General features: G+C 50.4%; 1 protein-coding gene across 2 annotated transcripts in view; it reads right to left on the reverse strand.

Moving 5' to 3' along the window:
* Positions 1 to 12,392, reverse strand: part of LOC138447874 (E3 ubiquitin-protein ligase Rnf220-like) — a 160,977-nt gene that overhangs the window by 32,972 nt on the left and 115,613 nt on the right. For both annotated transcript variants that reach the window (XM_069604337.1, XM_069604338.1), the window contains exons 6-7: positions 5,435 to 5,477; positions 4,995 to 5,041 (exon numbers count right to left, since the gene is read on the reverse strand). In XM_069604337.1, coding sequence (XP_069460438.1) covers positions 4,995 to 5,041; positions 5,435 to 5,477 — 90 coding nt within the window. The remainder of the gene's footprint in view (positions 1 to 4,994; positions 5,042 to 5,434; positions 5,478 to 12,392) is intronic.

A 12,392-nucleotide genomic window follows, 5' to 3' on the forward strand; every position in this document is an offset into this window, starting at 1 on the left:
GTTTGTAAAAGTAAACAACCTTGTCACCTAAACAACTGGTTCACACCACAGTTAAAAGACCTCAGAACTCAAAAAAGAAAGTTGCAGTCTATCTGGCGACACTCACCTACTGAGGAGAACAAAATTAAATTAACCACCCTCGCCAAACAGTACAAAAAGGAAATTATAAGCACCAAAAGGAATACCTTCAATGATAGAATCTCTAAGGCTAAATCAGATACCAAGGAGCTATTCTACATCCTCCGCGAAATGGAATCACTCACACCCCCGACTGATAACATTCCTAAAGACAAACTCTGGTGCACTAATATGCAAAACACCCCTCTCCCCTTTAGTTTCAAACAAATAACTATATTAGAGACAGAAAAAAATCATACTATCCTTAAAGCCATCAAATTGCAAAGGTGATAATTGCCCTGCCCAAATTATAAAGGATGCAGCCAGAGACCTAGCCCCCTTCATCTCTAAACTCATCAATGCATCCTTTAAGTCCAACCTAGTGCCTAATAACCTAAAACAATCTCGGGTGCTTCCTTTGCTAAAAGAACAAACACTTGACCCTACAATGCCAACAAACTATAGACCCATCACCACCGTCCCATTTCTGCTCAAAATCATTGACAGTGTAGCTTACCTGCAAATTCAGGACTACTTAGAAACCAACAACTTATTAGGCTCACGTCAATCCGGCTTCCGGCCCCTTCATGGTACTGAAACGGCCCTGATTGACCTTAAGACCCAAATTGACGAGTTGAAGGACAATGGCAAATCAGCTATGCTACTCCTCCTTGACCTTTCTGCGGCTTTCGACTTAGTAGATCATGCAGTCTTATGCAATCACCTCAGATCTGCAGCTCATTTTTCAAGTGATGCCATAACCTGGGTACAATCCTTCCTTGCAAACCGGACAATGAGAGTCTTCTCCCCCCTAGCAGCCGCTGATCTCACACAAGTTTCATGCGGCGTCCCTCAAGGATCATGCGTATCTCCCACGATGTATAACATCTTTACTAAACCTCTGTTTGACAAGTTGGACTGGGTGTCATCTACACTAACTACGCAGATGACACTCAGATCCTCATTCCCCTTTCGGGCAACTTTGTGGAAGACACAGCCTTAGTAAACAAGATATATCTCCTCATTCAGGCATGGATGGCATCTCACGGCCTCTGCCTGAATGACGACAAAACTGAGTTACTGATCCTCGGCTCAGAGTTGGCCATCAAAAAACTTGACCCGAACTATGCCTCATTCAACATTGTTAATAATGTCATCAAAGTGATGCCTGCAGTCAAAACTCTTGGGGTCTATCTCGACTCAGCACTCACCTTCAAAAAACAAACCAATTCCTTAGCTTCCTCCACTGCATATACTTGCAAATTGTTCTGAGCATGTAGCCCTTTCCTAACTGAGACTAGCTGCATTACACTAGCAAATGCACTCATCATATCCAAGCTGGATTACTGTAATGCTCTATATGCAGGATCTAACAAGTACATTCTTGATAAACTCCAAACTCTACAAAATAACGCTATTAGAGCAGCTCTAAACATTCCTAATAGAGCTCATATCTCCACTTCCAGAAAAAACATCCGCTGGCTACAAATTCAAGACAGGATTGCCCTCAAAACCCTCTCTCTCACCTCTAAATGTCTTAACAATATAGCTCCCCCCTACTTGGTAAACAGAGTCAACAAGAGAATTTCTAACCGTCCCACAAGAATACCCAATACCTATACCCTAGTGGTGCCCAGATACAAAAAGAGTACAGCTGGCGGCTCTTGCATTCCAGTCATAGCTGCTCAAACTTGGAATAGACTCCCCCTTGATCTCAGAATGGACCAACCTTACACCAGTTTCAGGTGGAAAGTCCTCACTTGGATACGATCTAATGACACTTAGTTTGACTCCCCCACCGCCTACCTGCTTAGAGACTTTGATGATTGTAACGAGATTAACTGGTCTTTAGTCAACTAGCCTTACCTGTATTTTCGTACTCTGCACTTAGCTTGTACATGTACTTGCTTCTAACTTGAACTGTATAACTGTATTTTCTTGTAACTAAGTTCTCAAGCATTCTTGTACTGTCTGCGCCCAGCTACCCTTTGGGTTTGGTTTTGCGCTATAGCAAATAAACAAACAAACAAACAAACAAACATATAGCAGATGAGTGCGTGGAAAGAACATGTGCATAGAGCGGATGAGTGCAGGGAGAGGATGAGTGCGTGGGGCGGATGAGTGCACAGAGCGGATGGGTGCGCAGAACGGTTGAGTGCGCAGAGCGCGATGGGTGCGCAGAGCGGAAGAGTGTGCAGAGCAGAAGAGTGTGCAGAGTGGAAGAGTGCGCTGAGTGGAAGAGTGCGAAGAGTGCGAAGAGTGCGCCGAGTGGAAGAGTGCCCAGAGCGGAGGAGTGTCCAGAGCGGAGGAGTGCCCAGAGCAAAGGAGTGTGTAAGAGCGGGTGAGTGCGTAGAGCGGGGGAGTGCGTAGAGCGGGTGAGTGCGTAGAGCGGGTGAGTGCGTAGAGCGGGTGAGTGCCTTGAGCGGATGAGTCCATAGAACAGACGAGTGCATAGGGCAGACGAGTGTGTAAAGCGGATGAGTGCGTAAAACAGATGAATGCGTAGAGCGGATTAGTGCGTAGAGCGGATGAGTGCGTAGAGCATGTAGAGCGGATGAGTGCCTAGAGCGGATGAGTGCATAGAGCCGTTGAGTGTGTAGAGTAGAGCGTATGGAACGAGTGAAGTATGTGGATGAAATGGGTGACGTATGTGGATGGTACAGGTGACGTATGTGGATGGAACAGATGACGTATATGGATGGAATCGGGTGTCATATGTGGATGGAACGGGTGAAATATGTGGATGGAACGGATGAAGCATGTGGAAGGTACTGGTGTAATATGTGAAAAGTACAAGGAAGTATGTGGATGGTACGGGTGAAATACATGGATTGAGTGCATAAAACAACTTGGAAATACACGGAACGGATCGGGCTACATGGAACAGATTCGAACGCATGGAACGGATTCAAGTGCGTGGAACGAATTGGAGTGCGTGGAACGGATTGGAGTGCGTGGAACAGATTGGAGTGTGTGGAGTGGATTGGAGTGCGTGGAGTGGACCGGAGTGCGTAGAGCGGACTCGAGTGTGTAGAGCGAACTGGAGTGTGTGGAGCGGACTGGAGTGCATGGAGCGGAATGGAATGCATGGAGTATACTGAGTGCATAGAGCGGACTGAGTGCATGGAGCGGACTGGAGTGCTTGGAGCAGACTGGAGTGCATGGAGCGGACTGGAGTGCCTGGAGTGGACTGGAGTGCATGGAGTGGGCTTGAGTGCATGGAGCGGACCGGAGTGCATGGAACGGATTGGAGCGCATAGAACTGCGCGACTTACATGGAATGGTTTGGAGTGCATGGAACGTTTGAAAGAGCATGTAACCCATCATATCACATCACCACGCTTACTCTCTTCTTTACACCACCACTCACCGTGAACACAGAGATACTATGGCACCATTCGGTATAGCCGTTCTCATATCAACATCTGCCTCATACTTCCCATCACTCTAACTAATCACTGCTGGTTACACACCCCCCAGCCATGCATTTTCCTCAGGCCTAACGCAGCCACAATCGGTCTGGATAAATCCTGCCAGAACGAACACATACTCTTGATCTCTCAACCACCACACCTACCGCTAAGAAGCAGCTATCACACGAATGCCATACCAGCTGCACACATATCAGGTGCTCACACGCACCTTTGACTCCCTCTACTCTCTCTACTGACTTGAACTTTGGTTCCCAAGGGCGTTCAACCTATCAGCGCCTTCAGACCATACCAATGGTACATAAGGCGCTATATAAATGCAAAATAGCATAACATAACATAACATGCATACACTGGGAGGGGAGAGGACGGGCACATGCATACACTGGGAGGGGAGAGGATAGGCACATGCATACACTGGGAGGGGAGAGGAAGGGCACATGCATACACTGGGAGGAGAGAGGAAGGGCACATGCATACACTGGGAGGGGAGAGGAAGGGCACATGCATACACTGGGAGGGGAGAGGAAGGGCACATGCATACACTGGGAGGGGGAGGAAGGGCACATGCATACACTGGGAGGGGGAGGAAGGGCACATGCATACACTGGGAGGGGAGAGGACAGGCACATGCATACACTGGGAGGGGAGAGGATAGGCACATGCATACACTGGGAGGGGAGAGGAAGGGCACATGAATACACTGGGAGGGGAGAGGAAGGGCACATGCATACACTGGGAGGGGAGAGGAAGGGCACATGCATACACTGGGAGGGGGAGGAAGGGCACATGCATACACTGGGAGGGGGAGGAAGGGCACAGGCATACACTGGGAGGGGAGAGGAAGGCCACATGCATACACTGGGAGGGGAGAGGAAGGGCACATGAATACACTGGGAGGGGAGAGGAAGGGCACATGCATACACTGGGAGGGGGAGGAAGGGCACATGCATACACTGGGAGGGGAGAGGACGGGCACATGCATACACTGGGAGGGGGAGGAAGGGCACATGCATACACTGGGAGGGGGAGGAAGGGCACATGCATACACTGGGAGGGGAGAGGACGGGCACATGCATACACTGGGAGGGGGAGGAAGGGCACATGCATACACTGGGAGGGGAGAGGAAGGGCACATGCATACACTGGGAGGGGGAGGAAGGGCACATGCATACACTGGGAGGGGGAGGAAGGGCACATGCATACACTGGGAGGGGGAGGAAGGGCACATGCATACACTGGGAGGGGGAGGAAGGGCACATGCATACACTGGGAGGGGAGAGGAAGGGCACATGCATACACTGGGAGGGGGAGGAAGGGCACATGCATGCATATTATCATTATTAGTAGTAAGACTGGGTGGGCAGAGAGAGGGTAAGGCATCGCCCTTGGTAGTCCCCGGCCCTGGGCTAGTAAATTGGTTCTGTGCTGGCCGTGGGCCAATACCTGCTCTTCCATGACCCCCTTCATCCTCTTGCATCTGCCGGCTCTGGCTGGATGACAAAAGACATGTGAAAAGTGAGAACAGATGAGAGAGAGGGAGAGAGAGAGAGAGCGCGAGAGAGAGCGAGAGACAGCAAGAGACATCGAGAGAGGAGAGCGATGGGAGAGAGAGAGGAAGAGAGAGAGGGAGAGAGAGAGGCAGAGGGAGAGAGAGAGAGATACAAGAGGGAGAGAGAGCGAGAGAAAGAGATGGAGAGAGAGACAGCGAGAGAGAAAGAGAGGGAGAGAGCGAGACAGCAAGAGAGTCAGCGAGAGACAGTGAGAGACAGAGAGAGAGGGGGGAGAGAGAGCACGAGAGAGGGAGAGAGACAGAGAGAGAGAGAGAGAGAGGAGAGAGAGATAAAGACAGCAAGAGAGAGAGAGAGAATCCCGCTGTTCCTCACCTCCAAGACGGGCCTCGCGGTTGGACTTCACCTGCTGGAAGGACTGCAAGAAAAAGAGAGAGAGAGGTGAGACAGGGAAAGGAGGAGTCAGCATACCCCACCGATAAGGGGTGTGAGGAGCACGCCACGCTGGGGCCCTCACTATTCAGGGGCCACAGATAGGCCCATGATTGTTTCTTTGCCCATCCACTCTTTCTTGCGCTCACCATCTCCGGTCCAGGTGCCCATCCTGGCAAAGGATGGAACAGGCCTGTACATGATCTGCACCCCCCCTTCTCCCGCTCCCCCCTTTGACATGGGTTATCTACATCTGAATAGTGACAAATGCAGACAAAGCACAAATGCCAACTGGGAAGCCATGCCTGATGGCAACTATCAAGAATGAGCTTTCCCATACTGGCACGAGATGAGGCCAGCTGTGAGGAAGGGCACAGATAGCACTGGCAGAAGAAGGCTCTCTGGCCAGCGAACTCATGTGTGCACACATGAATGCAGGGTGTCTGCAGCCGGACACACTTGTTAGCTTTGAGCCATTCCCCAGGCCGCCCCACACATACACACACATACCAGGTATAGATACGCAGGACCGGTCTGGTCTGTATGGGGTCCGAGCGGCAACTGCCGTCCCGGGTGTGCGTTTATTATCAGCACGCATGCACGAGCCAGATCGAGGCTCGCACATGCGCATAACATATGCGTACTAAGCAACATCCCTCCTTTTCTTTAAATAAGAAAACAATTAAACATAATGTTGCACCAACCCAACATGAGTTAACACAAACTGTTCTCAGCCTGTTAGGACACAGGTTCCATGAAGTAGCCTCTGAACCTCGTGGGGCGTTGGCGCCATTCTCTGGTCGGGTACCTCCGACTGCCCTCTGGGGATGGCACGGGCGCTTCTTGTGGGGCAGGACTCCCACCTCCATCTGGTGCCGCTGTTGGCTAGGCGATCTCTGGGTCTGCTTCTTCGGTCATCCTCGGAGTCTCCTCCAGCTGGTTGATGTTTATTTTCTTGAAATAGCACACATTTCTCCTTACAGTTCCTCGCTTGTTGACCACAGTTACTATGGATCCTTTTACATGGGTCACCCCGAGAGGCTGCGGTTCATACGTGAGGGACAGTTTCCCTTCCGTGCGTCTATTTCTCACCAGCACGATGTCTCCTACTTCGAACTGTTTTTCCTGGAGATTCCTCCGCTCACTTTCCTTCTCATTCCTGGCCTGTCGCTCGTTCATCATCAATTACTCCTGGTACTCTACCTTCCACCTCTGGTATTAGTCCTGTGGGGCAGCGGTTGAACAATGCTTCTGCCGGTGCGACCCCTGTGGACTGGTGTGGGGTCGTCCGATATTCTCTCAGGACCTCGAAAAGATTCCAGCGTAGCTCTCCTCTCCCATTCAATCCTAAATGTTTTATTGAGAGTTTGCATGAATCTTTTGGCCTCTCCATTCGCTCTCGGCCAGAGCGGGGTGATTCTCCTGTGCTTGATGCCTCTTTCTTCAAAGTAGTTGGCAAACTGCTGTCCCTGAAACGGCACGCCATTATCCTAGCACAATTCTAGCGGCAACCCATGAGTGGCAAAAATCTTCTCCAGTGCCAAAATTATGTGATCACACACCGTCGATTCTACCAGTTCAACTTCTGGGTATGTGGACCACTGGTCTGCCACAGCCAGGAAGTACATCCCCCTTCCCATGGACGCAAAGTCGGCGTGCACAGTTCCCCATAGCTGTTCACTTCTCTCCATGGACCTTATCGGTGGACCTCTTTCAGCCGGACTGGCAGCCTGGCAGGGTACACAGGCACGTACGAATTTGTCTACGTGCCTCTCCAAGTCGGGAACCATACCTTTGGTCTCAGGCACGCTTTTGTTTTAGCAGCACCTTGGTGCCCATTGTGTGCTAGCTCTAACACCCTGGTTAGTAGGGCTCGTGGGATGACAATCTGTCGACCTCGTAGCAAGAGTCCATCCTCTGCCACCGAGAGTTCATTGCATGCTTTCCACTTCACCTGCAGGTCTTTTTCTGCACTGGAATCCTGCCTGGCATTGTTGGTTAGCACGTCTCTCCACTCACCGTTGCTCATCGCTGCTCTAATGACTTGAAATAACTCATTGCTGTCGGATGCTTCCTCTATTTCTTGATGTGCCAGTGCCACTGGCATGGCAGCCTCCACAATGTTGCGGACCATTTCGATGCAATCCACCACTTCGACATTGTCTCGATCACGACCAGCCCCAGGGTGCCTGGACAAATAATCTGCCGGATTGTGGGTGCCCAGCCAATATTGCAGTCTTACTCCATACTCAATTAAGGATAACATCCACCGTTCGATTTGCGGCGGTGGTTTGGAGGATGCCCCAGCCATGATGGGTATGAGTGGCTTGTAATCGGTGATGACTACCACTGGTTTGCCCAAGATGTACAGTTGGAAGTGCTTGTACCCCTATAATATGGCCAGGGCCTCCCTCTCAATTTGCGAGTACCTTCTCTCCATTTCTGTGAGAGCTTTGCTTGCGTCTGCTATGGGGCGCAAATGTCCTTGTGTGTCAGCTTGCATCAGTACAGGGTCCAGTCCCACCGGGATGGCGTCTACAACAATTTCTGAATCTCTATCTGGGCTAAAATAGGCCATTGTTTCTTGGCCAGACAGCACATTCTTGATGTCTGTAAATGCCTTCTGTTCTTTGGTAGTCCATGTCCATGCTACATCGTTCTTCGTCAGTGCCCGCAGGGGCTCTGATAGAGACGCCAGATCATGAATGAACCTTCCGCAGTAGTTCACCATGCCCAAAAAGCTTCTAATTTTGGATGGTGACTCTGGGGGGGCCGCTTTGCGAATGTCTCGCACCTTCTCAGGGTCCGGAGAGATGCCTCCGGCGTGGAAGACAAAACAGAAGAACTCTATGCGGTCTTTGAAGAACTTGCACTTCTTCTCGTGTAGCGTCAGGCCGAGACCTTTCAGTCTGTCCAGTGCACGTTCCAATCTTTTCAAATGTTCGGCCTCTGTGGGCGCAAAGACCAGGATATCATTGCTAATGTTGATAACCCTTTTAATCCCGCCAGGGCTCCACGAATGACATTTTGGAACACCTCTGCTGCTGACGAGATTCCAAAACTCAGTCTTTTGAATTGGTATAATCCTTCGTGGGTGGTGAAGGTGGTAATGTAATGGGACTCTGGGTGAAGTTCCAGCTGATGATACCCCGACCTTAGATTTAACCTGGAAAACACTTTGCCCCCTTGCAGTTCACCCACGATGTCGTCCAATATTGATCTGAGGTGTCTTCCCATTTGATGATAGGGTTTGGTAGCCGCATGTCAACGCAGATGCGCACTGCTCCGGGCTGTTTGGGCTTGGGCGCCACTACAATCGGGGACACCCATGGCATCGGGCCTTCTACCCTTTCTATGATGTCCATATCAATCAACGATTGAAGTTCCTTCTCTACTTGTGCCCTCAGATGAAATTGTCCTATGTTTTAGGACTGTCGGCCTCACTGACCCATCGATATGTAGTCTGATCGGATCTCCTTTCAGCTTGCCTACTCCATGGAATAGGCTTTCATACCGGTTTAGGAGGCGGTCAATGTAAGTTTGGTATACCAACATGGTAAAATGGACAATGTCTAAAGCTTCTGAGGCGGCGCAGCTTAATAGAGAATGTAGGCTTACATCGGTAACAAAGAACCTGGCCTTGATTGTGTTTTGTGCATGGGTGACGGGTGCTATGAAGACACCGTGGATTGGCAGCGGTCTGTTCTCCCCAAAAGTGTATATGCTTGCTTTGGAAGGTTCAAGTTCAGGAGGGCCTGGGAGGGCCTCATAGTGATCTGCTGCCAAGACACAGAACGACACACCCGTGTCAATCAAAACAGGCGTTGGCGTGTCCACAATGTTTACCGTGCATGTTGGTTGTCTTCTTTTCTTTGCCCCTGTGGCAATGTTGGAGATGCAAAAGACTTCCTCCTCTTCCTCCGCAATGTCTAGTTCCTGCACCCCTTGTTTGATGGCGGCCACATTCCTAAATTGTCTGGGGTTGCCCCCACTCACTCTCGCTGGTCCCCTCAAAGTGGTCACCGGAACAGCCGCTCTAAACACCCTTGCGTAATGTTCAGGTGTGCTGCATCTGCCACATACTCTCGCCTTCGCCGGGCATTCTCCCACGTGAGGCAGATCATACAAACAGTATTGGCAGGACTGTGGGCTAGAAGAGGTCGGAGGGCCCTCAGATCTTTTCTGGCCCCAACGTGACTTCACCAGTGTGGGCCGACCAACAGCTAAAGCTTCCTCACTCCTACCTGGGTGCACTGCAGCGTCCATCTTGGCTCCCCTGCTCTCAGCCAGCTCATACGCCCACCCAGTGTCCAGAATCTGTGCTAGCATCAGGCTGTGCTCTCGGAGGACCTGTCTCCTCAGTTTCCCTGAGCTTCAACCTTGGATTGATTCTGCACCATCTCTTCTTCATTCACCCACCTACAGGTGCTCACCAGGTGCCTCAGTCTTGCACAGAATTGGTCTCGGGACTCCTCTGCCATCTGCTTCTCAGCGCACATAACAAATCTATCGAAATCTACATTCACCATGGGGAGTAAATGGTTCTGGAGGGCCTGTTTGACAGCAGCATATGTGGTCGCCTGTAGGTTTAAAGAGTCAAATATTCTGTGTGCTTCCGTTCCTGCTGAGTACATTAGTGTGGCTACTTTTGCATCGTGCTCTGTCTCCCCTGTGGCTCTGAAGAACATTTCGAGTTTTTTCATCCACAGCAGCCATTTTGGTCCAAGTTTGTAAGGGGGCACTGAAGTGTCGAACTCTGGCATGGGCGCCATAGTACCTTGTTGCCTGCGTGGTACTGGTGCAGGTGCGACAGCTCCATCATCCTGCTCACCCATATCGGTAGACTGTACGAGAACCTCACTGTGTTACCAGAGGTCTCAAGCCTGTCAAGTCCCAAAACTGCCAGGTGCCCACACTCCCTTGTTGAGATGGTGTATGCTGTCCCTTTTTATAGTTGGGCTCCTCCTCCACAGTGGTAGCCTCCCAGCTCAAGAGTGTGTCCCCACTGACCTTCTCCTCCTCTGTCTTGAGGCAAGATGACTGGAATCCAGCAGCTCTGTATGGCAGTCCTGCCTGAGTGACAGCTTGTTTTGTCAGCCAGCACGCGTGGGGTGTCTGTAACACCTTCAAAAAGTCACTGCCACGGCCATCAGACATATGACAGCCATGGGGATTCCAAAAATTCCTTTTCTTCCTAACACGAACAGCGCACGAGCACCCTTTCGGGCTACAACCGTCATGATCAAAGGAGGTAAGATGGCCGCCAGCTCTCTGCGTCGGCTCCGCAGCTGCGTAGCGTGTCAGAATACTTCCTCCGACTCGTAAACGTCTTTGAAAGATGTTGCATCCACACACGCAGCACTACCTCATCGCCAGTGTTAGCTTTGAGCAATGCCCCAGGTCGCCAAACACATACACGCGCATACCAGGTATAGATACGCAGGACACTTCTGGTCTGTATGGGGTCCCAGTGACAACTCCTGTCCCGGGTCCGCGTTTATTATCAACATGCATGCGCGAACAGGAACGAGGCTCGCGCATGCGCATAACATATGCGTTCTACGCAACAACACTCTCCACAAAGTCCCTGTGGTTAGAATGCAGTGTGATCCTGTAAGCTGCCCTCTGGCTCGCACGCTGTCCCACATAAGGTGGACGTGTGCCTTCTGGCTCAGTGCACGCGCAGCACACGAGCTGTCCCGCATAAGGTGGGCGTGTGCCCTCTGGCTCTGTGCAGGAGTAGCACACGCACTGTCCAGCATAAGGTGGGCGCATGCCCTCTGGCTCAGCGCATGAGCAGCACACACGGGAATGTCTCTGCTGTGAGAAGCCAGACACACCAGCAACTTCCAAGCACCCCAATTTCAGGGGGCAAGGTTGCACGCAGACTGCAAGGCGCATATAAGAACCCGTGCAGCCATTGCTCGTGTGATCTTCCCTTGAGAGATCCTTGGGACCAGGAAGAGATACTTTTAGGAAGAGATACTTTGGCACCTAGGACTCTACACATAGGGTAGGGTATTAATCAGGAGAGTCTGCTAAGGTCCCCACACCCTGCAACACTGGGACTTTATTTCAATTCTTAAGACTCCCCTCTTACAAATCTTTGGCATTTACGCATGTAGCAAGTGGCAGTGCACAGGCTCCGTGCAGATGTGATGCCAGGGAAAATATAATTATAATGGGTGTAGTTTTAAACACAATTGAAGATATATACATTGAATAGAAATAAAGTTACTAATTGTGTGTTTGGGCTTTTGTGTAGGCATGGGAAAGGCACTTGCCAGGCTTTGCTGTAGTGGTACTAACTGGCCATTGATGGCAGCAGCTGCAAAATGGTGCGAGTACCTGACGAGTACCTGGTCATCTAAAAGCAGTGCCTGACAAATGCCTAATCTAACAGCAGTACTTGGCAATACATCGTGTCCCTGAAGGAAGACCTGGTTAAGAGATGTGTATTACACCATAAGTGTGCTTACAGCTGTGTATTAAGTCATTAACTCTCAGAAGACTGCCTTGAGAAAACACTGGCAGTCACTTTGAGTGCACTGTTTGATGGTGAGGATTGATTAAAGGGATCTTAAAGAGTTCCCATGATGAGGTGCTTTGGACAGGGGGGCATGAACTGGGTGGAAATTGCCATTGGCAGACAATGGTGGGCAAATGATCAAACACAACAAACAAACTGTGTGACCCTCCTCATATGCCACTTCTCCCTATATGTGCTCGAATGCATTACTTTCGACTTCTAGGTGGGGAAACAGCCCACCCTAAAAAATACTCTCAGCCTGTTTCAAGCTGCATTGAACAACAATTGAGCTGCAAGATGCTTCACACACCTAAAAGGTTTTTTTGAATTTTGAGTTTATTTATTTATTGTGCATTTGTAAAGGCGCTTATA

This window comes from Ambystoma mexicanum, chromosome 3q, assembly GCF_040938575.1.
Source record: "Ambystoma mexicanum isolate Mex_15411 chromosome 3q, UKY_AmexF1_1, whole genome shotgun sequence".
Lineage (NCBI taxonomy): Eukaryota > Metazoa > Chordata > Amphibia > Caudata > Ambystomatidae > Ambystoma > Ambystoma mexicanum.